Source organism: Aspergillus chevalieri, chromosome 2 (assembly GCF_016861735.1).
Source record: "Aspergillus chevalieri M1 DNA, chromosome 2, nearly complete sequence".
NCBI classification, from domain to species: Eukaryota; Fungi; Ascomycota; class Eurotiomycetes; order Eurotiales; family Aspergillaceae; genus Aspergillus; species Aspergillus chevalieri.
In genome coordinates, this window is record NC_057363.1 from 1,485,889 (window position 1) to 1,511,821 (window position 25,933).

General features: G+C 49.8%; 8 protein-coding genes across 8 annotated transcripts; 5 read left to right on the top strand and 3 right to left on the bottom strand.

Moving 5' to 3' along the window:
- Positions 1-362: 362 nt before the first annotated feature.
- On the top strand, positions 363-3,181 carry STE11 (STE11 family mitogen-activated protein kinase kinase kinase; the record flags this gene model as incomplete). Its single annotated transcript, XM_043284820.1, has 4 exons — positions 363-544; positions 603-676; positions 738-889; positions 941-3,181. 4 exons carry the CDS (start codon positions 363-365, stop codon positions 3,179-3,181), a joined length of 2,649 nt encoding a protein of 882 aa, XP_043133573.1.
- A 600-nt stretch (positions 3,182-3,781) lies between these two features.
- Positions 3,782-4,951, bottom strand: ACHE_20510A (mitochondrial 54S ribosomal protein uL5m; the record flags this gene model as incomplete). The annotated part of the gene is made up of 3 exons (XM_043284821.1): positions 3,782-3,905; positions 3,960-4,652; positions 4,704-4,951. 3 exons carry the CDS (start codon positions 4,949-4,951, stop codon positions 3,782-3,784), a joined length of 1,065 nt encoding a protein of 354 aa, XP_043133574.1.
- Positions 4,952-5,582: 631 nt separating this feature from the next.
- ACHE_20511S (ubiquitin C-terminal hydrolase family protein) lies at positions 5,583-8,185 on the top strand (the record flags this gene model as incomplete). Its single annotated transcript, XM_043284822.1, has 5 exons — positions 5,583-5,654; positions 5,711-5,800; positions 5,858-6,232; positions 6,291-6,942; positions 6,996-8,185. The coding sequence occupies 5 exons, from the start codon at positions 5,583-5,585 to the stop codon at positions 8,183-8,185; spliced, it is 2,379 nt and encodes a 792-aa protein (XP_043133575.1).
- Positions 8,186-9,237: 1,052 nt separating this feature from the next.
- ACHE_20512A (uncharacterized protein) lies at positions 9,238-9,450 on the bottom strand (the record flags this gene model as incomplete). Its single annotated transcript, XM_043284823.1, has 1 exon — positions 9,238-9,450. The coding sequence occupies one exon, from the start codon at positions 9,448-9,450 to the stop codon at positions 9,238-9,240; it is 213 nt and encodes a 70-aa protein (XP_043133576.1).
- Positions 9,451-10,271: 821 nt separating this feature from the next.
- ACHE_20513S (vacuolar protein sorting protein DigA) lies at positions 10,272-13,275 on the top strand (the record flags this gene model as incomplete). The annotated part of the gene is made up of 3 exons (XM_043284824.1): positions 10,272-10,485; positions 10,545-13,134; positions 13,194-13,275. 3 exons carry the CDS (start codon positions 10,272-10,274, stop codon positions 13,273-13,275), a joined length of 2,886 nt encoding a protein of 961 aa, XP_043133577.1.
- A 174-nt stretch (positions 13,276-13,449) lies between these two features.
- ACHE_20514A (putative C6 finger domain protein) lies at positions 13,450-15,878 on the bottom strand (the record flags this gene model as incomplete). The annotated part of the gene is made up of 7 exons (XM_043284825.1): positions 13,450-13,627; positions 13,686-14,109; positions 14,164-14,462; positions 14,513-14,599; positions 14,659-15,507; positions 15,557-15,669; positions 15,714-15,878. The coding sequence occupies 7 exons, from the start codon at positions 15,876-15,878 to the stop codon at positions 13,450-13,452; spliced, it is 2,115 nt and encodes a 704-aa protein (XP_043133578.1).
- Positions 15,879-19,999: 4,121 nt separating this feature from the next.
- Positions 20,000-21,958, top strand: ACHE_20515S (putative serine/threonine protein kinase; the record flags this gene model as incomplete). Its single annotated transcript, XM_043284826.1, has 1 exon — positions 20,000-21,958. One exon carries the CDS (start codon positions 20,000-20,002, stop codon positions 21,956-21,958), a length of 1,959 nt encoding a protein of 652 aa, XP_043133579.1.
- Positions 21,959-23,169: 1,211 nt separating this feature from the next.
- Positions 23,170-25,701, top strand: ACHE_20516S (Sad1/UNC domain protein; the record flags this gene model as incomplete). The annotated part of the gene is made up of 1 exon (XM_043284827.1): positions 23,170-25,701. The coding sequence occupies one exon, from the start codon at positions 23,170-23,172 to the stop codon at positions 25,699-25,701; it is 2,532 nt and encodes an 843-aa protein (XP_043133580.1).
- Between the last annotated feature and the right edge of the window lie 232 nt (positions 25,702-25,933).

A 25,933-nucleotide genomic window follows, 5' to 3' on the forward strand; every position in this document is an offset into this window, starting at 1 on the left:
TCTATTCTTCTATCTTGTGCATTCCCTTCTCCATGCTCCGTACTGGTTGATTCAGTTGGTCCTTGGATTCCCGAACCGCCGCCGGCATGCAGAACCGTGAAGCTAACAGTTGCGTGTGAAATATAGGTACCAACCCGTACCATGTATTAGTCGACGTCCCATCCGTTCTTGAACTCGCGTTATATCTATATCCCACGAAGAGTTACACAAGAGTCGAAAAAGTTACCTGAAGCTGCTGGCTGGCTGTCACATACGGAGTTATTCGAGGAACATCGTTCCACAAGACACCCGCAATAATACCTCGACGGTCAAATCCGCCACAGAATCCCTAGAACACGAGTCAGTCGGATTTCAGAACAACAATGCTGGCGTCCAAACCCTATTCCGGTTCGCTGGGTATGCAGGCATCCCAGACACCGAAACCATCATACAGCGTTGGATCGTCGCAGAAGTCCGCGGGGCTGAGACCGCAGGAGGGAGCGATGTTTACCAGTCCTACAGACTCGGACTTCTTGGATGGCCAGGGTGGACTTGAATCTGTCCGGTGGGTACTGCTAGAACGTAGTATTGTAATGTCCTGCGCCATACTAACAGATCGCTAGTTCTTGGGACGAGAAGCAAGTTATTGCTTGGCTTCACAGCATCAACTGCGGCCAATATGAATCTTTGTTCAAAGGTACATGCACAGTCGAGCGTTACTCCCAGTGCACTGAGCGGAAACAACTGACGGTGTCTAGCAAATAACTTCAACGGCGACAACCTCATCGAATGTGACCAGAAGATTCTCCAAGAGATGGGAATCAAGAAAATCGGCGATCGTGTACGTATCTTTGTTGCCATCAAGCAACTTAGGAATAGATCTGTCGCTAATCGTAAACAAAAGAACATGGTAAGATCGACGTGCCAGTGCTTCAGAAGCTCTTGCTGACCTCCGACACAGATTCAATTGGCCGCACTTGAAGCTTCAACTCTTGGATCCTCCCCATCATTTTCCAGCTCCCGTCAACCCGGAAAGCCATCTTCACGCCCTGTATCGCCGCTGCGAGCTCAGCGGTATGGCAGCCCAGCAGAGTCTGGGCGAAGAGACTATTTCGGTTACCAAGTCTCCAGTGGCTCGAACTCTGCGCGGAACCCTGGAACACCAGGTGAACAGACTCCTGGCGTTAAGGGAAGCTCGCATCTCAGGCGAAACCCCAGCATGGATGGCTTGACGATGGGTCCTTTGCCCAGATCGCCAGTTATTAGAGTTATCTACACTGGTGGGCAGACGAAGGTCCTGGACATCAAACACTGCAAAACTCCAGATGAAGTCATCCTCTGTGTTCTGAAGAAGCTGCAGCTTCCTGAACATCAATATCGCAACTATTGCTTCTATGTATTGGATGGCCTGGACCCGGAACCGGCCAATTGCAGACGGCTTTCAGATTCTGAGCTAATAGAAGTTTGCGAGGCATACAACCGCTCGGAGCGTGGTCGCTTAATCCTACGTATGACCCACGCCGGCAAACCTGACCTCGATGAGCTTCGCCGTGCTTCTCAGCTTGCGATGGACGAAAGCCAGATAACGCATAGCAATGCTCTACACAACTCAAATACGCGGAACCAGATGAAGATCAAACAGATAACTGGGGAAGACTTACAGAGGATCATGAGACCCATGTCTCCCTCCAGCAAGAATTCGCGGCTCTCGAACTCAGATCGCAATCCGGCATCCAAGCTGCAGTCCTTCTTTGGTGCTAGACCTCCAAGCGAAATGATCATTCACGAGATCCAATCGTATTTCCCAAGCCACCATCAGAAGAATATCGAGAAGACCATGCGCATGTCGGTGCGGAGATCACAGCGTCTTAGTCGGGCTGCAAGCCGTCTAAGTGTTGTCAGCAATGCAAGCTACGCATCTAGTCTGCGCGAGGCCAGCTTGCGCGATGCTCCACCAATCCCTAGCATCGCCGATACCTGGCTCACTGGCGCAGGGCAGCCCAATTCTCAGAACAATGCGCAGAAGACCAACAATCATCTCTCGAGGCCGCTTTCGGTATCATCACGATTTAATCTTCCCCAGACGTCATACAGAGACTCCATTGCATCTAGCTCTCTTCAACCTCTCCAGGAGGAGTCGCCTGTCGAGCCGAATCGCAAATCGTATGTCTCGTTCGATAGTGCTTCTGAAGATGCCGCTACTTCCCGCCAGAGTCTCATTGATGACGAGAACGCCAGTGTTGCCGCCACCGATGGCGGCTCACTCAGTGAACGGTTGAGCGTTATTGTTGCGGAAGATGAAGAAGAAGAGGACGATGAACTTAAAGATTTCTTGGCCGGAAACAATTTCGCACCAAAGAATTGGATGAAGGGTTCACTCATTGGTGAAGGATCGTTTGGAAGCGTTTTCCTGGCCCTTCACGCAATCACCGGAGAGCTCATGGCCGTTAAGCAAGTCGAGATACCGTCGGCAACTCAGGGCACCGAGTTCGATAAACGGAAGAACAACATGGTTACCGCGCTCAAGCATGAGATTGATCTCTTGCAAGGCCTTCATCATTCCAACATTGTGCAGTATCTAGGAACTATCGCCGACGAGCAATATTTGAACATTTTCCTGGAATACGTTCCTGGAGGTTCTATTGCTTCGATGCTCAAGCAATACAACACCTTCCAAGAGCCATTGATCAAGCACTTTGTCCGACAGATCCTGACCGGTCTTCAATATCTTCACGACCGTGACATCATCCACCGTGATATCAAAGGCGCCAACATCCTAGTCGACAACAAGGGTGGCGTGAAGATTTCCGACTTCGGTATCTCCAAGCGCGTCGAAGCGTCCACTGTTCTCGGCTCTCGAGCCAGCGGAAGTAGCCATCTACATCGGCCCTCTCTACAGGGTAGCGTCTATTGGATGGCACCGGAAGTTGTAAAACAAACAACCCATACCAAGAAGGCTGACATTTGGAGTTTGGGCTGTCTCGTCGTTGAGATGTTTATCGGAGCTCATCCTTTCCCGGACTGCAGCCAGCTCCAGGCTATATTCGCCATCGGGCACAACAAAGCACGCCCCCCTGCCCCGGAACATGCAAGCAAAGAAGCCGCCGCGTTTTTGGATATGACCTTCCAGGCTGACCACCATAAGAGACCTGATGCGGATGAGCTGCTGAAGTCGCAGTTCTTGTCTTCGCCACTTGCATGAGCTATCTATTGTACGGAGTACGGATGGCATCACGAATCTACCGCATCATCATTAGAGATTTATGAATACCTGGGAGTTCTTTAGACATCAGCATTGATATCTTCTGAATTGCACGCGTCTATGATCAATTATTTGCAGAAGTCTTGATGGCTTATGCTCGTGTATCTCACGACCCTCCTATTTTGTTTTTCTTATTTTTGGTTGTTTTAGATGTACTAGGTTGCATTGGATATCGCTTTGTAATTTCCTTCCTTTGACAGGAAATACTAGAGCTGGTCTTGTTACTTCTGTTCCTTCTACACTCGCCTCTATGGTTGTGCCTTATTGCCCATAATTCACCAAAATCAGCAATCGAGGAAGAGATAGATTGGTTAGTTAAGTTTTTTAATTTACATAATACGAATGATACAGACTGGACTCATGAAACATGAAAACCTCGTTCAAAGGTACTAAGATACTAAAACAGAGAAATACATAACATGACTAAGAAATGCAGGCTTCTATGTTACATGTTTATTGCCAACTGCCAAACCATTTTTCATTTGCAAGGCGCGCTTCTGTCGCATTAGTCTAGATCAGTAAGATGGACAAGTCCATTTTTTAGTCGACCAGCTTGCCATGGAACGGAATGCCCATGGCACTCAGCAAAAGACGGGCGTCCTTGTCGGTTCTGGCGCTGGTGTGGATGGTAATATGGCAACCGGGAATCATCTTGGGCGGGTACCTGATCGAATTTGTTAGAAATGAAACGCCTTCGATGGGACATAGATTGACTCACATGTCGTAGTTGACTTCAATCTCAGGGAAAAGAGCCACATTCTCCGGCTCCAGACCGAAGGTGATGTTTCCACTGCTGTCACCACTAGTACCCTTGATGCCATTCCATTCCTTGATCCTGGGCATCACGACATCAATCAATTTCCCGAGGAAGTGCTGCATGTTCTCCCCCCGCAGCTCCGCCTTGACAGCCACGCTATCTCTACCAGGCGCAATACCCCATGGAGAAACACTAGTCTTAGACTTGAACGTATCCACACGCACATTCGAAATAGCCTGCATCGCCATACCTGCAACATGCAACCAGGACGAGTTCTCCGTCGCAGCCTGCTTCACGTAACTGTGGATCGTCACCCGCTCAACTTCGGGGATGTTGTTGAAGCGAATCGGTTTGCGCAGTAGTCGCAGAACGTCACCACCGCGGGGCCCGCGCAGTTGACGGTTCTTGTGGTACGGCGAGCTGTCGTCCCATTCGCGCAGACGTGGGGCTTTTGGCGGGGGCTTGAAGCCGGGTGGGTTGTGGACGTAGCAGAGGGTTAGGATGTCCGGGGCGATGGTGGATTGCCATGTCTGCTCGGTTCGCGGGAGGGAGAAGGGGCCAGGGACGAAGAGACGGGAGGAGGGGTCCGAGGGACGGGGTGGACGGTGAGGGTGTAGCGGGCCACGGTCGTATTTTGGTGATCGGAATTGATAACTATGCAGTGTTAGACTGTGTGCATGATAAGTGGATGAACAACAAACTCACCGACTCCGTGGTAACTGGCCTTTCCGTGACTTCGCTCTTACAATTGGATCAAACGATTTCACGACGTCCGCTGGCACCGCAGTGCCCAACGAACTCGACTCCAGTTCATTAAGGTCGCCCGCTGGAGACTTGGATGCCGCATCGTCGCTGGTATTGCGGCGGAAGCAGACACTCTGTGGGCGAGCTGATGGTAAAATTGCCCGGGACAATGACCTTGTCAGGTATCTAGATGGCTCTCTAGTTGCCATCCTGGTCTGCAATTGACGTTGTCGCTGCTGAACCGGACGAAGGCCTTTTTCCAAAATTATTTGCCGGGGCGGAGGAGAAGCGTTGATTTCGGGAGTGCATCACGTGCAACACCTGTCTGCCTGGAATAGCGGGCACTCATATTCAGGCACCAACACCTCCGCAGCTCCACATGTGATCAGCTTCATCTCCGCCAACAGCGCCTCTACCACCACTACAGAACACTATCTTGAGTTACGTCCGAGCTATGATCTTCACCCGGCGTCGATCAGCTGATATACTCGCCTGATTCAGGCTCGCATTTCATAGATCGCTGTCATAATTCTCTTCTCAGGTCACCTTTGCTTATTCTCGTTTCGACGTCCCATGGTGGCGAAGGCGGTTTCCGGATGGATTGGCAGCTCCGACGTCGTCAGAAGAGCCCGGCACCTGATATGATCATTGATGACTTGGCGAGAACAGTTTCGCTTCAATATCTCCATGCGCGATCTCGGGATCTAAATTGAATCCCGCAGTCATCGATAATCCAGCATAGATCCCTATGCTTATCCTGGCCCCGTTTCTCGATTCGCATTGAGGACATCTCCGGTCCTGTTTTAAAACGGTCCGTCTTCACAAATCGAGCTGTCAAAGATGAGCAGCTTTCAGAAGTTGCTCCCAAGACGTGAGCGACATAGCAGATACAGCAAGCATCTTAAGGAAGAAGTATGGGTCCAGCTAGTTGTCTTGACTTGAGATTTGACTGACCTTTTTCTGAATAGACTTCGAATATCCTCACCCGGCCTCTATTCCGCGGTTTCTTCTCCTCGCAATCTGCTTCGGAAAATGGCGACAACCAAAATCAGAGGAAGGTAAGAGACAGGCTTTGTAGCTGCCGTGATTCGCAGTGACTCATAAAGCGTGAACAGATAAAGCAACTCGAACGTCGCATCACACAACTTGGAATCACCGATTTGAAGGAAGAGCATATTGGTTATGCGTTGCAATCAGCTCATGCGCAAGGGGATGTTGATAAAGCGTTTGATTTACTTCTTCTACTGGAGGACTCTATCGAAGGGATAATCAGGGGATATACGCCCAGCACAAAGCTTCTTGGAGCGGAAAACCGACAGGGTGTTACCTGTTACCTAGATGCGCTACTATTCGCAATGTTCGCCCGTCTCGACTGTTTCGAGCCCATTCTGCACAAATCCTTTGAAGATGAACCCCGCCGGAAACTCGCAGTCTTGCTAAGATTTTGGGTGAATATGCTACGTTCTGGAAAGCTTATCACGAAAGACATGGTATGTTTCATATCATCCTGGTGATGAAAGCGGGGGTTACTGACCCGACCATCAACAGACAAAATATCTGCAAGATGCACTTGCCGAGTGCGGTTGGAGGGATGCCTCCACTCTTCGTCAACAGGATGCGTCAGAGGCATTTACATTCATCACGGAGAAACTAGAGCTACCGCTTCTTACCTTGAAGATGGACATCTATCACACCGGAAAGGAAGATGCTAGTGGCGATCACAAGTTCATCAACGAGAGGCTATTAGAGGTTGCGATACCAGAGCCAACAGACGGGAAAACAGTCACGTTGGAGGACTGCTTGGAGTCCTACTTCAACAATAAGATTGAGGTAAAAAGACATTTAGAGCGACGAAACACGACAAGGTCGGTAGATTCGATGTCAAAAGGCTTCACGGCACACGTTGAAGCTATCGAAGTCGGCTCTACTGGGTCGTCACCCATCCGGGGGTCTTCTCCCCGGCTGGAAGATATGACTCCTTTAACGTCAGTGACGGAGTCTATCGATGAGTCCGCCACGACTTCGTCTACTTTGGATCGACGGGATAGTATTGTACAAGAACGTTTCGTTCCTGATTCAAGTGATGAAGGAAAGAGTGATGAGGGAAAAAGTGAAAGCGGCAGTGGTCGCAATCATGCTCGAAAAGGTTCTTACAGGAAAGAGGTCATGATGCCAGCCTGGCAGTTCTTCAGCTTGATACGTGCGTCTCTGCTGAGCTCTTATGCTTCGGGGAATATGCTGACTCATTTGCAGCGTGGTACACGGATAATTCACCGAAGACCGACGCTCAGGTAGCGGAACATATCTCTGTGAAGAGACCTATTCTGGGAATGTGCTTGAAGCGTTACTCAATGCTTTCCAATGGGAGAGCGGTTAGACGCAACACATTCGTTGATATACCAACTGAGATCGGCTTACCCCATTTCATTCAAGATGACAATATGGATGACGATGCTCCCATATACGGCAATTTTAAGTTGGCTTTACAGTCTCTGGTCTGTCATCGTGGGAACTCCGTCGACTCAGGTCATTATATAGCAATCGTGCGAGGGACCAGTGCAGGGGCTGTCCCAGCCGTTTCCAATGGTAATGGTACTGAGCAGACAGTTTCGGATGATTCACGATATTGGATGCGCTTTGATGACTTGGCTGCAGAGCGGGTGACTCTAGTCGATATAAAACAGGCCTTGAAAAACGAGTCGCCGTATCTACTGTTCTACCAGATCCTCCCTATTGATGAAGATGCCGCGAAGGCCAACCTACAACACAAGGCTTCCTCCGAGTCTTCAGATGATACCCTGGAATCGGATGCCGCTGGTATCGCTCGAAGACTAAACGGCTTATCTATGGGGTCGTCTAACGCTGAGGAGTGTACGACTGGACGGCCCAGTTTCGAGATCACTGCTCCAATAGTCACGGAGACTGAAGTAGTCGATCAACACGGAGCGCCACAGGGCTCCATACTCTCCAATACTGACCCTTCAACTCAGTCTGGGGGTCTCCATGTACACACCACCTCTTCTACGTCACCAAGGATCGCACCGAAGGACAAAGACGATGACGCAACGAGTTCGAATCCCTTTTCATTCTCCAGACGCGGTTCTAGGGTGAAAAGTAACCCTGGCAGCCGCGCCGGCAGCCAAAACAGCGAGAATCGAATCAGTGCAACCTTCTCGCGGTTTACCGGACGACTAAGCCGGGACAAAATCGGCAGTGATGACCAGTCTACGGAAGGTGATGGCGATGAATACGCGGTAGACAATGAACTGGTTGGTTCAAACAGCGAGAAATTCACTCCATCCAGCAATGAAAGCAAAGAAAAAGATAAGGATAAGAACGCCCGGGGGCGGAACAAGGATCGTGATAAATGGAGAGGAAAGGCCAAGGATAAAACTAAAGAGAAGACAGGAAGACGGTTAGAGAGGGAATGTGTTATTATGTGATGACGAGGGTAATCAGCGCCCTTGTCTAATTGGTATGACTACTACTGTACTTGCGTGCTTCCGGCATTGGAAGTCGGATTGATATGATACCCATGAATCACGCCTAAGGCTTATGGACAGTTTCGGGTAATTGGCGTTTCTTTCTACACAGCATAGAGTATTGACATAGATAGGAGGGTTTGTCACTAATATAAGCATACATCAGCACCATGATCCTGGGTATACTATGTAGTGACTTTTCTACTTTTACTACTTTTATATACTATTGCCCATTTATTAACCTAAGCTAAGGAAAAGCAATCAGAACACCAAGCTAGTGCTCATTTCAACTCTTCGAGTCTTCTGCGCAGCGCGTATTTTCTTTCCAGCTTGTCCCACTTGTCCAGACTGGGCTCTGCAGATTCCGAGGCCTTTAGTTCATCTTCAACTACCTTCTTCTCCTTTTTTCATGGCTCCTCCTCTTACCAGCCTGATACCGGCTGAATTGAATCCAACCCAGGCTCCTGAATTGTGGCCACAGAGACGCGTCGGCCATTTCTATCATAGGAAAGCTTTGTTTGATCCAGAAGTCGTCCGCTGGAAGTAGCTTGAATGCCCGCTAGGTCAGCAATCATCTGGGCTTTATAGATAGTGCCGTTATTGTCAAGTGTCACGGGAACTGAGGTATATCCGCATGGGAGATCCTCCATATCAATGCGGTGAGAAAAGACCTTATCGAGCTCAGAATTCTCCTGGTAGCCGCCGAATTCTCTCATACCTAGAGGACTAGGGCTAACAGGTCTATCACAAATAGTGGATGCCCTTTTTCGCCCCAGAAACAGAAAGCAGTGATCCAGCCGGAGAGATACTGGGTACCGCTCCCGCCTGACTTGTGGGCGCATTTGCGTCAGAAGCCTATAACTGCAGGGTCAACTGGGCGGTCAAAGGAGGCCACGAAGCACTCTAGTACTGATCGCAGAATCTGAGTAAATTCGCAGGCTCTTTTTCAAGGCGAGGAATCTTGTCCAGCTTGGTTACCAGCTGTGCCCAGTCTTCGCGGTTGCCGAGCAATGTCACTGTTGGGATCCCGCATTTGAGCACCATCTTATATGAGAAGTACTTCTGAAAGTCCCCATCATGAGAGTGGCAGCGACGACCCGGTCCGTGTCTGTGGTAGTGCTGAACGCAAGCATGATCCATGTCCGGAGCTCAGAATCGGCGAGGTGCTCCTCGATCAAACTTGTTATGTCAACTGCCAACTCGCCAAGGTCCACACCCTGCTCCATGGTTAGATTACTGAAAACCTTCATTTCCCTTTGTCCCAGATGTTTGACGAAAAGAGACCGCAGTTTCTCAGCATGTGCATTGATGAAGAAGGCAAGTTGTGACAGGATTTAAAACCAGGCTTCTTCTGGCCGTAGTGTAAGGCGGTGATGGTGGCTATATGCGTGGTAAATGAATTCAACGAAGCCGTTCCTAGTTGCGCTGATCTGGTTGTTTTGCAGCAACTGATCAGTAAAGGAGCTCTGAATGATATATTTGCTCTGTTGTATCTCCTTAGGATATGTCCGCTGGAGAAGCTCGCCGCTGGTGATACACTTGCGCCTTGCCTATTTTTGGGCGGCGTAGGTTAGCTGTAGTTAGTGTAATGGGCATTTGTTTTAGCAGTGTTCGGTTCTGAAGTACTTCTAATATGGTCCTGAGTTGGTTCTGGGACTGGAATAAACATCCATAGACTTATTTATACGAAGTATAGGCAGCCACATCGAGGCTACCTGGTTCACCCCATGACAACGAACAGGCATATTGAGTCAGTCCTGAGAAATCCTATTGTGACTCACAACAACGGGCAATCAGAAATTTGTACCAAACATGTCATAATGTAGCCCTAAGCCCGGACCGAATAATGACAATTGACACCTAAGGTGTCTATTTATTATGCCTCGCCGATAAGGCACAAGTCATCTCCGCCTCACTCGCAGCTCATGACGATAACTCTCGATATCCGACAGCGCTCTACTTGTACGGCCCCTCCACTCGTGCTGGCCATCATCTCTGTTTCCCCCAGCTATGATCTACACATAGTTCCCTGAATCATTGGCGCATCATGGCGCTGGACGCATCCAGCGGGTATGTTGCTCCCAGCAACCTCGCCGAAACCGCCGATTCGCTCCCCATGTTCGATGTCCAACGTGTGCAGCTCCAGTTCCCAATTGCCGCCGACTTTGTCGCTGCGCAGGTTGCCAACAATGTGTTGATTCTGGCTTTATCGACGGGGAGGATTTTGAGAATCGATTTGGATACGCCGGAGGATATTGATGGTGGGTTGGATTCTGGTTGGCAAGCTGCTGCTACGTTTACTGATAATGGGTTTCAATAGATATCGATCTCCCCAAAAAGTCGTCGGAAATAGGGCTTATTCGTCGCATGTTCCTTGACCCGTCTGCGTCGCACTTGATTATTACCACTACCCTGGGCGAGAACTATTATCTTCATACGCAATCGAGGCAACCCAAGCCACTTACGCGGTTCAAAGGCGTTTCGATCGAGAGCATCGCTTGGAATCCTTCAATACCGACCGCATCGACAAGGGAGATACTGTTAGGTACTACCGATGGAAGTGTCTACGAGGCCTACATCGAGCCGTCGACCGAGTTCTATCGCCGCGAGGAGAAATACGTCACCCCAGTTTACAAATTACCCGAGGCGCCAGCAGTAACGGGGGTATGGGCGGATAATGTACCGTCGAAGCCTGACCAGAAACGAGTTCTGGTCGCAACGCATGGCAAATTGATGCACTTCTTAGGACGGGCAGGGCGACAAGGACGAGAAGGTGGGGGTTCGATATATGCGGACTTCTTCCAGCGGGAAGCACCTGTTGTTCATGAGATCCAAAAGCCATCGAACTCTGCACCGTCTGTTTTGGCTGTATCGCCTGGTGGATCTGATGCGCACCATGCAGACGGTTCTTCGGAGAAGGAATTTGCCTGGCTCAGCTCGCAGGGCGTGTATCATGGTCAGCTCCCGTATGTACAAGAGAAAGCGCACCAGCCGTTTGAAGAGTCGCGGATGCTCCCGCGAACCAAGTTTCCAGCTTCTGAGTCTGCACGCGGTGGCAGAAAGCTAATCCAAGATCCTATTACTGCCATGACGTTGACGCAATGGCACATCTTGACCCTCGTCGAAGGAAAGATCGTCGCTGTTAACCGGATGAACGAAGAGCTTGTCTATGAACAATCAGTACTGGAACCAGGGCAGAGTGCCCTGGGGTTGTTGACGGACTCGATGCAGAACACGTTCTGGCTATTCACTGGCCGGGATATTTACGAGATCGCCGTGGACGACGAGGATAGAGATGTTTGGAAGGTATTTCTACAGAGGCAGATGTTTAATGAAGCACTCAAATATGCCCGTGGAAGCGCTCAGAAGGATACCGTTGCGACTGCATCCGGTGACTATCTGGCCAGCAAGGGCCGTTACTTGGAGGCCGCCAAAGAATGGGGCAAGAGTAGCAAGGGATTTGAAGAGGTTTGCTTGACACTGATCAACCGCGGAGAGCATGATGCCTTGCGAAAGTACTTGCTTTCTCAATTGTCGACTTATAAGCGATCTTCGTTGATGCAGAGGATCATGGTCACCAGCTGGCTGGTCGAGGTGTTTATGTCTAAGTTGAATTCCTTAGACGATAATGTCGCCACCAGAGCCGAGCTGGCGGAGGGAGCCAGCGCGGAAGAGATCCGTGAACAGTTGAACAGTGTGCGAACAGAGTTCCAGGACTTTGTGAGCAAGTACAAGGTGGATATGGACCAGAAGACGGTCTACGATATTATCAGCAGCCATGGCCGAGAAGAAGAGCTGCTTTTCTTTGCGGCGGCAGTTAATGACCACAACTATGTTCTTTCGTATTGGATCCAACGCGAGAAATGGAATGATGCGCTCAACGTGCTACAGAGGCAGAGCGATCCCGATGTGTTCTACAAGCACAGCAGTGTTCTCATGACGCACACCGCGACGGGGCTGGTGGACATCCTAATGCGCCAGACAAACCTCGATCCAGAGAAACTGATACCAGCGTTGCTAAACTATAACAAAACCGTCAGCGCACCGCTCAGCCAAAACCAAGCAGTCCGGTACCTCAACTTCATTATCGTCAACTACCCCAAGCCCTCAGCAGCGGTGCACAACACCCTAATATCAATCCACGCATCAAGCACCTCATCCTCAGAGGCCGGTCTCCTCACATACCTTCAATCCCAACCCTCCACACCACCCCCCTATGACGCAGATTTCGCCCTCCGTCTCTGCATCCAAAACCAGCGCGTCCAGTCATGCATCCACATCTACAGCGCAATGGGCCAATACCTCCAAGCCGTCGAACTCGCCCTGAAACATGACGACATAGACCTCGCCGCCATCGTCGCCGACAGACCAGAGGGCAACAACAAACTCCGCAAACGCCTGTGGCTGCTCGTCGCGGAGAAGAAGATCCGCCAACCGGGAACTAGCATCAAAGACGCGATCGAGTTTCTGCGCCGCTGCGAACTCCTCCGCATCGAAGACCTGATCCCCTTCTTCCCCGACTTCGTAGTCATCGACGACTTCAAGGATGAAATCTGCACCGCATTAGAAGACTACTCCCGCCACATCGACGCTCTCCGCCAGGAAATGGACAACTCCGCACACACAGCGCGACAAATCCGCTCCGAAATCGCCGCCCTGGACACCCGCTATGCGATCGTTGAGCCCGGCGAGAAATGCTGGATCTGTTCATTACCTGTGCTTAGTCGGCAGTTCTTTGTGTTCCCGTGCCAGCATGCGTTCCATAGTGACTGTTTGGGCAAAGAGGTCCTTGAAGGGGCTGGTGGGAAGAAGAAGTACATTCGTGATCTGCAGGCCCAGTTGGCTATGGTTTCTGGGACAAAAAGGGAGGAAATTGTTAGGGAGTTGGATGGGATTGTTGCGGAAGCTTGGTAGGTTGCTTTTCTTTCCCCTTTGGGTTAAAGCTCAGACGTGACTAACATTTACTTAGTATCCTATGTGGTGATCATGCTATCAAGCAGATCGACAAGCCGTTTATTGTTGAGTCAGAGGCGGATGAGTGGGTTCTGTAGTGAATTGTGGTATGGTATGAGTCTGGTATGAAACAACGTGATATGATGGGTATAGTTCTTGTTCTTTGCAGTTATTACATGATTATTGAAATTATTGATACCATCTGCTGAATATAACCGTCATGTTATCATTACACGTCCCATATATCTACTTTATCATGAAGTTAGAAACGGCTACAGAAGCCTTAACAACTCCAAATCCTGCGCAACAGCCGGGCTAAACTGCGCGCAGTCCTCGAGGAATCGCCACATCTCGCTGTTCCATCGTTCCCAGCCGTCGGGTAATGTGTCCCGTAGACTTTGTGATGAGGAGTGCGAGATACAATAGAATAGCAGGATTTGGCCGAAGAATCTATATCATCATTAGCTTTCTAGTCTCAATAAATGAGAGAGTAAGGGAGAGGACATACTGCGAGCAAAAAGCAAACTTAATCGGAATACAACTCTTCATCTCCCTGAAAACCCCACCCATGACAGGCCAATCCATCGCATTCTGCAGCCCCGTGCGCACCTGCTCGAGGTCGTGTTCTGTCAAGGACGCAGGGATACGGAGGGCTTTGTACAGGTATGGCCTGCCGATGTGAAATTTGGCGATTTTGTAGCGCCCGCGGAGCATAGCATCTGTCACGGCTATTGCGGGGGAGGGCGGTGGGTCCGTGAGAGGGTCTATCGATGTTGATGTTGCTGGCTGTGCTGGAGATGTTGGTGCTGGGGCAGGGGTGGAGAGGGCCTCATTGGAGAATTGGAGGGCTGGAGGGAGGTTGATGCGCCATTGTTCGAGTTGGTGGAGGAGTTCCGCATTAACGGCGGGGAGGGGGAAGGTTCCTGAGTCGGCTGGGTTCGGTTAGATCTGCACCCGAGCAAAGTCGGGGTAAAGAGGGGGCGTACAGTAAAAGTATAACGAGTGCCGGATGCGAGTCAGGATAATGCGATGCGCAACCTGGGCGAGGAAATGGTATTGGAAGAATGCATCGTCAATCTCCCCCGTCGGACTGAACAAACTTGCCGATACAAATCCCGCCGTTTGGAACGGTATGAATTTCGGGATTGGCACGAACTCTTCAAGTCGTGCAAGACCGCTTGGAGGGAGGTGTAGCTCTTGGACGAGGATGGTCTCGTTCATGAGACAGTTCCAGTAGACGCGGGATTTCATGTCACCTTCCCATTCGTCAAAGCTGACGTCGTGGCTAAAGATTATTAGTTATTAGCTTATGCGTTGTGTCAGACGATCGCTTACTTGGTGAGCATGGAGAGACAGCATGTCGCGGCACGATGGATCATGGCCCACGCATCCATTGGACGGAGGATTTGGCTGTAGTACACTCTGCTGGGGTCAGCACCTGGCCTTGTAAGGTTTTGTAATAAAGTTGGCAGGTAACGTACGAAGATAACAGGTAAAATTGACAACTCTGGATGTCGTTGTCACACATCAAAAAGCCAATCCGTCGACGTGCTTCATTAAAGAACCGTAGACCAGGTGGCTCTTCATCAATTACACCCATCCAATCTGGTGGTTCGAATCCACCACTTCGTGTACCTGGCAAAGGATAATTTCCCTCTTGATGAGTCTGAACGGCCAGGCACCCCAAAGCCAGAACGTTGAGAAGCAGGCAGCTCTCCATTGTATAGCCAAAGCTGCTTTCGATGGCTGTACCAAGGGTGAACGCAAAAAAGAAATTCTTGTCCATTATTGGGGTAAACGGGTTAAACGTGGCGAAGAACGCATCTGCAAGACCCTTGACCGTTGACAACGGAAGTGTCTCCAGCCAGTTATCGGCAGCCTGCGGAGGAAATGGACAGATGTACATGGGTAATGACGGTCGTTTCATTTCGAGATCAATCACGTAATTCTTCCCCAGCTGTTCATGAGCTTCGAGAAGTCTTTCGGGCAAGATCTCTCGAGCCCCGGGCCAGAGAATCACACCATGTTGACTGAAGGAAATAGACACGTGCCCATTCGAGTCCGTTGTCGGATGCTCGTCGAACTCAAAGTCATCTGGTGGACCCATGTCCGGCGTGAGACACTGGGAGAAGGCTTGCTTGTTGCCGTTGCTACTGTTACTCTTGCTGCGGCCATGAGCTGCTGACTTGGTCTCTTTGGTTCCTCGGAGGGCCTGAACCTGACCCCGAAGCACCGGCTGCAAGTCATTACAGACAGTTGACGGAAGATGCTCGAGCTTCGTCTCAAGTCGATGCAAAGTGCTCATTATCAAGCTGAGGGATTGATCCCGTCTTGGCGGGTTAGCAAACCCCCCAGTAAATTGTTGCATAAGGGACATACTTGGAAGTCTTGCGCTCATTGTAGACGCAATCCAAGCCCAAAGATTTGCATAATCCGCATCTCGGACGCGATTCGTCGCATCTCGTTTTTTTGAGGCGGCAATTCTCGCATGCCTGATTTGTTAGCACTGAGCATAGTGATGTGATCGGAGACATACTACAGAGGCGATAAAGTTCCTAGGCCTCTTGGACGGTCCTGACGAACTGTCCTCCTGGGGCGCGAGAAGGTCGTGGATGGGCAGCGGCAAGCCATCGTGGTGCTGATAAGTGTAATCGGTGTGCTGCGCTGGGCGCGAGCTCTCCTCGTAGGGACGCTTGCTCATTGTGCATGGTTGCTTTTAGGATGGTGAATTATGAATGGAGTATTGCTTGATCATTGCGACTAGTTTAGTATGGTTTTGGTGATTGAAGTTGGCGATAAGTTAAAAGGTATTCCGCTATGACTCAGCGGGCAGCCAATCAGAGGCGGCCATAATCTCTGAGACTAACTATATACAGACTATGTTTGAATTGGAGCTATAGAGTAGTATGTGATTGCACTCAGGTTGATCAGAGTGAGCTGATATAAACGGTATAAGCAAGTATTTCAACTGTTCTCTCTCTCTCTCTCTGTGTGTGTGTGTGTATGTGGTGATTGTTGATAGTGTACCTAGTACTCCGTAGTAGGAGATAAAAAGTAGATGGAGCAGCGGACTGGGATCATGCAGGATCAATATGCCGGTCTGCACTCGAAGAAATTCCCATTCAAACATACTATGTAAGCATTGCATTCTGAATGCAGAAGCAAGACCCCATGTTTATCTTATTTTATGTAGATATCCGAGATGGGCATGCTAGATGCCGTTGGCACGTCAGTCGTCATTGGCAGTTGTCTTGACTATTGAATAGAATGTATATGTATGCTATTCTATATTAAAGAGGCAAGTATCGATGTGTTAGTATGGAGTAAATGAAAGAAAATATCTCTAACCCTGACTGAAGTACCAAGTAGAGTGCAAATACATTGAGTGGGCCATGATAGACGCCATCAATTCACCAGCATGTCTGTTAAAGGATTGACCAGACAAAAATGGTAAATGAGCATGTGTCAGATGCCAATCGTTTCCATCAGATAAACAACTGCATTCGACAGCGAAAGCGAAATGCCGTATCCGGGGTATTGGCATGTTGAATATCCGGATCGTCATGGAGAATGATAAAATGACCGGGATTGCGTGTTATCCTGAAACGCACGTATCCAGTTGGCAGCCTGAAGAGTCTCATTCGTCCTTGGTCGTGTACCCCATTGCAATACTCCATGGAACCGCTGGGTATGCGGATTGGCAACATCTCAGCGTTTCGCCGGCAAAGTCTGGACTCGACATGGGTACTGCATTTTGGATATTGAGACCAATGGACGGATGCGGAGATCAAACAGGGGTTGAAGTCATTTAATAACCGAGCGACTGGGATTATTCTTCACCACCCCTGTAGCTGTGAGTGTACAAAGAATAAGTACTCCTTAGATGGCTGGTGTTTGGCTGTCAGACACCATGAGGTCAGAAGGAATGTGGCATGACAGCCAGAATGATGTTGCTGTGCATTGATTATCAGTGTATCGCTACATATTGCTATCTGAGCCCTGCACTGTACTGTGTACTGAGTACCATGAGTCCTACCAACCACTATTGCAGATGCATGTAGCAGTATGCAGTCTGATGCGGAGAAGTTTGCTGCGCGATTTTCGTCTTCAGTCTCGTCAGTGATACCTCAGAGTAAATAATAATGTGTCGTCAATAATTAAATCAGTATATATGCAGTATGTTCTCAGAGTAGTAGACAGTTTCCTGACGATACAGTGACTGAATCCGGGGAACGTAAAGTTTTGCATCCGGATTGGGAAAGATGAAGGTCAGTTAACTAGAAATTGCGACGAAGATCGTGCGGGGTGATGATTGTAAAGTCCAGTATTCTGTAGTTTGATAGGGAACAGGGAATGATCCGAGAGTGTGTTGTCTGATGCACTGTTCACCGCTTGACTACGGTATCACGGGATCAATAAGGTATACTTGTACAGAGTAGACTCAGTATCTACGTAGTAGTAAAGCACCCTCCATGATGCACTCCCATAATGCACTCCGACTGATAGGGAATCTCCACCGCTGCTGGCGTCATGCAGCCCGAGAATAGTGTGCCTACCTTAGCCCCTCTGATTGGTCAGCAGCCCTCCGCCACCCGAATCGCAAGGCGATCAATTTGGAGAAGTATCGGTACCTGTCCTCGATGCAGCAAGAGTGCAGATAGAGCAGTGCATGGGATGTACTTGTATACTACTACAGTACTACTTTGTACTGTACGAAGTACTTGGATTCAATAACACATATTAGTCAAACAGACCTAGACCAGTACAGCTACGTAAGATTCAACAATCTGGCATCTTCTAGTACTTCCTATCCGGGAGGCCTCGTGGCGTGCTCTGAACCGTGTGACTCCCATTGACAAGTGTTAAGAATCAATAATTCAGGGGGGTGGATCTCTCCGGAAATGGCTAGACTGTATGTATGTATGTATGTATGTACTGTAAGTATCGTCACAGTTGCTGTTTCTCTCATATAATTGGCTATCCACCCTCCCTCGGTCCCATTCCATCCCGGCTATACCCGTTATGGACTAGTCTAGGCGTTCTTGATTCTCGCTGGTTCGCCCAACGCCCGCCGTCTTCCCCCGGTTTCCCTGCGCCTGCTGGACCCCATGACAATACATTACCATTTTTACATACACGCGGCCTTGTGCCTGCTCTTTTTTGTTCCTCCTCAATACCATACGTGACAGTACCATCAAGCATATCATCATATCATTGCGCTATCTGCCTTGTCTTGCCTGACTGACTTAACTCCTGTCGATGCATTATTCCTCCCCTCTCTTTTTTCCTTCTTCATATTCCTCAAGTTTCCTTCGATCTCGTCTCTTTATATCCTTTCCTCTCTCTTTCTTCTCTTTCTCCTTCTCTTTCCTCTTTATTCCTATTCTTCCCATTGCTCCTTCCGCTCGCCTCCCTGTTTCGCCTCGGTTCCAGTCGCCTCCCTTCTACTTCCCTCTCCTCACTCTCCTCACTTCGCGCATCTTCCTACCTCCCTCCCTCCCCACCAACGCTTCGATCTCCTATAGTTCGCCAGAGTGAGTGTGCTATTCAGTGACAGACCCGATTTCTTCCCATCTGTTCGATAAACAACGACAACCGTGCACGCTTTCGCTCTTCGGCTCTCTGGTCTCCGCCTCTCCCGAGTGTTCACCTTCCGAGAACCCCCGTGACTCATCCCACGTCGATAGTTGTCCTTATCGTGCAAGGTTTACTCATAAGGCTACAATTGCTCAATTATTCGAGTGATTCGATTTGGTTCTGGGATTTCCAACCCGGTCATACGTTGTTATCAGGTGCCGTTCTGGACCGGACTTCAACTTTGACAACCCCGGGTGTCTACTTCTGTACACGCTCCGGTCTTGTCTAGTGTCCACGTACCTGTATATACCCTGCTGCATCCTTTCATTCGACGGCCGTTCGCCCTCTCGTCGTTCAATCCGCAGATCTCTATGACCTTATAGTCCTCGACTCGAATCCCCCCTCCATCTCGGTCCCTCGACTCTGAGTCACGGACGACTCTTCGGTCCTTCGGCCAGGTGTTACGAAGGCCTTCTTTTCTACTTTTGTCTTTTTCTGTTTATATTCCGCATTAAAGTTACGATATCACGCAGCGTTTTCTCATCTCGACTTCTTTCATCTTCTTTACTTTCGACTTGTGCATCTTCGCTTCTCAACAATAACAACAACTCCATTCAGACATCGAGTCAATCCTTTCGTTGATATTTCCTTGATCGTTTCCAACCTCTTTTGGCCAGTTCGCCAATTCAGTTCACAAAAAACAAAAAAAGAAACCAACCATCCTACAGATGAACTTATAACAGTCATTACCACTTTTTTTACTCTGCCTACTTGCATCCTTCACCCATTCGGGTCTCGTCGAATCTCAGTCTCCAGACGCCCTTCGTCCGTTTCTTTTGTCTCACTACTTTCCGGTATTTATATCAACCACTGTTTGAACGGTCCGGAGTTCGTTGTTATCCTCTTTTCTCCACTTGATATCATTACTCTTCTCTTCTCTTGGTTTTCTCGGTGTTTTTCTATCAAGGTCTTTGGGAATTGTAGACCTGACTCTTCACTTCTAATCACATCATCAGCCTGGTTGCTCGTTTTGACTACTTTGATTCTGCCATTTATTTCCTCTTCATCAGCCCTTTTTTACTTGAGCGATTACAAATTTCTTTGCTTTTTCATTCTACATCAGGGCCTGCATCATCCAACAGACCCCGCCCCCCTACATACGCATCTCTTCTCCCTATTTACCGGACAGATTCGTCTCCTTTCTCTTCGGCTTACTTTTCTGTGTGATCATCGTCACTGTCGATCATGGCATCTATGAAGAACAAATTCGTCGCTGGGCAGGTCCTGGATGGTCGCTTCCGAACCGTGGCACCATTGAACCATGGCTCCTTTGGCATGGTAATTGTTGCAAACGACAACCAAACCGGCCAGGAAGTTGCCATCAAGTGCATTGCCAAAGCATCCTCCACAGATACCATGGGGCCTTTGTCTGTCGATGATCGCTTCGAAGAGTTGGAGTGCCATCGACGTCTCCCGCATCACCCCAACCTGGTTAACCTCATTCACTCCTTCGAGACTGACACCCATGTTTACTTGGTCTTGGAGTACTGCGCCAACGGTGATCTGTACGAGGCTATCCGGCTCAACCGGGGTCCCTTAGAGACCGAGCATGTGCGTGACTTCATGCTGCAATTGGTTAGTGCCGTCGAGTTCCTCCATGCCAACGGCATGTACCATCGCGATATCAAGCCAGAGAACATTTTCTTGACGCAGGACGGTTCAATGAAACTTGGTGATCTGGGCTTGGCTACTCGCAACTCTTGGTGCCATGAGGCATGTGTGGGCAGTGACCGTTACATGGCCCCCGAACAATACGACCCAGGGACCACCGGGTACTCTCCCGCTCAAGCCGACCTTTGGGCAGTGGGTATTTGCTTGCTCAATGTTCTGTTTGCACGCAACCCCTTCGCCATGCCCGCTGAGCTCGATGTCTTGTACGCCGACTATGTTCGGGACCGACAGTCGCTTTTCGACATCTTCCCCAACATGTCTCAAGACACTTTTGAGATCCTGGGACATTCTTTAGCGCTCGACCCTGAAAAGCGTTCGCTGTCTGCTATCCGTGAAGGCATCTTGCGCACTCTCTCGTTTACCACAGACGATGAGCCCCTTGACGAATTCTGCACCGACGACCGCGAGGTGGTGCCCGCCAGCGCCAACCGCGAGCCGCTACGCACGCCCTCTATTCAGAGCCCACACGTCAACCAGGGAGATTCCTTCCCTTGGGCCAAAGCGTTGCAGGCGAGCCCCCCTCAACCCGTCAGACAGCTGTCTGCCATTCCCGACAACGACAGCTATACCGAAGATCTCTTCCCTGCTTCCGAGACGGCTGGCACCTCTTGGTATTCGCTTCATCAGGGAACCCCCTCCGTGGAGTCCGTACTGGATTCCACCTTGGGAGAATCGTACAAGTCGACTACTCTCCACAAACCGAACACCACTCAACACTACCCACCGCCTTCCGACCCGGTCCCGATCACTGGCTCATTGCCCAGCCATGCCAACAAGCGACTTCCAACACTCTCCATGGTGTTTGGGCGCAACAAGAATGACCAAATCTCGAAGAGCTGGTGCGATCTGTGGGATGAGGAAGAAGAAGAGGAATCAGAGAACGAGGATTGGATGGTTTTCCAGCAACAACAGGAGCACAACCCACGAAGCTGGAGCCATGAGAGCCGTGACGTGGACAGTGGCGTGGACATCCAAACCGATTTGCAAGAATCCGCTTCCTCTGAGACTATTCATTCTTCCCAAGACGACAACAAGGGCGCCGCCGCCCCCTTGGGAGACTGCACCAAATTTGGTGTGGTGACTGTGGAGCCGGTCAACATTCGCCGCGAGTCTACCCCTTTGAAGGAGACCGCAACGTCTCCCCCCAAGAAGTCGCTTCTCGACAAATGGGCAGCCCTAGGCGACAAACGTCGGGGCGCCAAGGCTCGGGAGGAATCGTTCGGTCAGAAGAAATCGACGAGCAACTGCACCAGTTGGAGAAGAGATTGGGGTCTCGGCTCCTCAGGGTTTGACTACAAATCGTGGACACGGAAAGCAAACACCACCTGCCACGAACGTCGCCGCCCATTCTTGCAAAAGGACTGGCGCCGTGATGCTCCAGACACCTCCAAGCCGCGGCCGCCCAGCGGATACGACGGCAGTGTCGATGAAGATCTCGACCTGGTAGGTGGCTGGCACGAGCTCCACCTATAACTTTCCTCCCCACCTCTCCTCTTCATTGCTGTCTACCACGTGTTTCAAGTCAACCTTACATTGTTGTTCCATTCGATCGATTTACCTAAGGAGCGAAACCTAAACGGAAGAAGATACACCAGTTGTTTTTCTCTCTTTTTTTTTTTTTTTTTAATTTTTTTTGTTTTTCCTATTTTTGAAGAAAAGGGAAAAAAAGCAAGTTCAGTTTATATACGGTTGTTTTCCTTTTCCAGGTTGGGTGCAACGGTCCCAACTTTGCGTGCTATCTATCGGTCGGTTCATGGATTGTCTCTGCGCGACGCTCCTGATATTCTATTTTAATCTTCCCGCTTTCTTCGTTTTGTACGATTATCGTCGAGCAAGCAGGAAGCGTTGAGAAAAGTCCAATGGCCATTGGTTTAACTTTGGGAGGGAACGTTTGTTTTGGACAACATGGATGGGTTTGTACTGGTGACACTGGGCATCGGTGAGAGGAGCCTTAGTATAGAGCAGAAATATCTACAATCATTCAATTCTGCCAGGAAGAACTGGGATCCTGTACTGTAGTTAGCAAAGACGTCCACCTGCAATTGGTGCGACCCAATAAATAACCAAAAATAAGGTCAAGAGCCATCTGTCTCTTTTGTACAGAGTACTTGTGTACTTCGTGAGAATCTTATCAGTGCTTTTTTATCCGTAGATGAATACTGCCACTATCTACAGGCGGTCAGTCCAGGCGGTCACGAGATGGCGTGTCCAGACCGTTTCGTTTGGGAATGTAGTCTTGTCGTTTTCTTTTCTCTCTGCAGGGTTATCTCTTTGTCTTGGTTGAATTCAGTCGAGTATCACAATCTTTCTATTCTCGTTTCACACCCCGCATTGCCATTATTCCTCTATCATTATCCCTGAAACGCTTATCACGAGAGACCTGCGGCCGCAAGGCGCCGCATATGCAGGTCTAGCGCCCTCCTGAACTTGTATTACGCTGCATTTCCTTATTGTTCTAATTTACCGGAAATGTATATTATCTGAGCAAATCAGCGAAAGAATGCCCTGTGTTTTCCGAACGCCTATTCCTCTCAGGTAACGCATTAATCGCTTATCTATAACGTGCAAAATCGAGACGAGAACGAGACGAGATACGAATCCCCGCACGACGATATCAGAAAGTTTGATAAAAGATAGAGGGGAGCCCGGGCCCTCTGGCAAGACTGGAAAGACTGGAAGGAAGGATGTTGGCGCCGGGATGGGTTTATTGGACAATATGTGCTTTGTCGATCGGTGTCAGGAATGTCGTTGGTGATGAGGGACTCTCGAAATCGATATGTCCGGCGCGAGGTGAAACGGATGTGCAGCTAGCTACTGTTCAGTGGCCGATCTGTGTTGAGGATCGATGGACGGAGCGAGAAACTGGGGATTCAGTAACATCAACGACGACGACAACGGTTGCGTCTACGGCAACAGATTCACCAAGTCCTGGTGGCGTTGATGAACAAGCCGGCCATGAAGACCTTGATACCGAATCGCCACTTGATAATGCAAATTTCCTATCATTCGAGGACTGGAAGAAGCAAAATCTGGCCAAGGTTGGGCAGTCAGTTGAGAATGTGGGAGGAAGTCGGCGATCTGGCGCGGCTGGTAAAGAGTTCCGTGGGAGGCCGACGGGGATAAACAATGCGCTGGATTCGCTAGGTGAAGATACGGAGATTGAATTGGATTTTGGAGGCTTTGGAACGACACAGGAGGCTACTGCGGCGACTGCGAAACCTACGCCTTTGGGTACGGCGGTGCAGCCTGGATCGGGCTTGGGTGGTGTGGCCGATAGAGACAGGCATATTGAGGAAGAACATGCTTTGGCACACAGTGTTCCGCGGACGGGTATGTCGCGACGGAAGGACGCCGGCACGACTTGCAAGGAGCGGTTCAATTATGCCTCGTTTGACTGTGCGGCGACTGTACTTAAGACAAACCGAGAAGGTATGGGGTCGTCGTCGGTTCTGATCGAGAACAAAGACAGCTACATGCTGAATGAGTGCCGGGCTGAGAACAAATTCCTCATTCTCGAGTTGTGCGATGATATCCTTGTTGACACGGTCGTTCTCGCCAACTATGAGTTCTTCAGCTCCATTTTCCACACTTTCCGGGTTAGCGTATCGGATAGGTATCCGGCCAAACTCGATCAGTGGAAGGAATTGGGAGTGTACGAAGCTCGTAATACGCGAGAGGTGCAAGCATTTGCTGTGGAGAACCCGCTGATCTGGGCTCGGTACCTGAAGATTGAGTTCTTGACCCATTATGGCCATGAGTTCTACTGCCCTCTCAGTCTTATCCGTGTACACGGCACCACCATGTTGGAAGAGTACAAGCATGATGGTGATGTTGGACGAGTGGAAGATGAAATGGACGAGACTTTGGAGGCTCCTGCTATGGTAGAGGGGCGTGTGAATCATGCACACGATTTCCCGGCCACGTCGACCGAATTGGATAGTACAGCATCAGCGGAAGCGTGGTTCAATCGCGGAAAGGAAATCGAGACTCTTCTACTAAAAGGGCCATTTGGCATGACTGATATGTGTGGCGTCCATGCGACGTCGGCTGACGTAGCTGGCTTTGAAGAGTTGACCCAGACGGATGATTCTACGACGCCGGGTATTAATGACGCTACATCTGTTTCCAGTGTTGAGGATACGGCTACTACCTCTGGAACTGATTCAGCATCAAAGGAAGCTATGGTGGATGTACAGAAATCATCTGGGTCGGTGAATAGCACATCGACGACGCTTACTATGGTTTCTGAGACGACTCAGCAAAACGCGACAGAGACCGATCCTCAGAAAGAAGATACCGGTAGTTCGTCGCCAGAGGTGATCCGTCCGACAACCACGACAACATCAACTACACAACCACCATCTCCCAATCCGACAACCCAAGAATCATTTTTCAAATCGGTCAACAAGCGGCTCCAGATGCTAGAGTCAAACTCGACCCTGTCGCTTCTGTACATCGAAGAGCAGTCGCGGATCCTGCGCGATGCGTTCAATAAAGTCGAGAAACGGCAACTCGCGAAGACATCTACTTTCCTGGAGAATTTGAATCGGACTGTCCTGGATGAGCTGAAGCAGTTCCGGGAACAATACGACCAAATATGGAAGACGGTGTTGCTGGAGTTTGAACACCAGCGTATCCACCACCATCAAGAACTGTACGCAATGAGCGGCCAGCTAGGCGTCCTAGCAGATGAGCTTGTCTTTCAGAAGCGGGTTGCAGTGGTCCAGAGCATCATGGTTCTCGTCTGCTTTGGCCTCATCCTTTTCTCGCCCCGGGGTGTCGTGGGAAGCTACATCGACTTCCCCAGTGTGCAAAACATGGTCTCACGATCGTACAGCATGCGGTCCTCATCCCCGACGTTTGGATCCCCGACGATGAGTCCGAGTTCGACGCGACCGGCCTCGTCGTATCGCCATAACCACAGTCACAGCCACCACCGGAGAAACATCTCAGAAGACTCAGAGAATGGCGGACTTTCCAGTCCGACGATTGCGTATTCTCCGCCTACTCCAACTTCCCCGACGTCGGACGAGGAAAGGGAGGAGCGACGTGACGATGGTGGTGGTGATGGGGATGCTGATACGTTGGCTATGTCACCGGTGGAATCGCATGTGCGGTCGCGGAGCAGCCCACCTGTTCTGAACGGATGTGTTAATGATGGACATGCTGATTATGAGACTGTGGAATCACCCGCATCGCCTACTTCGCCGACATGACACCCCCTTGTGTTTGGTGTTCTGAACTTACCAGGCTAGGCTTATGCCGGGCTGGTCTTCGGCATAATTGGGTTATAGAGGGGTATCCCGACTGAGTCTGGCAGATCTATCCTCTATCTATCTTATATAATGACATCTACATACCCTTTCATTGAATGGCTGCAGTGATACTTGCTTCGTGATATTTAAACGATGTACAGTATTGAGTTGTGTGTATTACGGCTGTTTATAT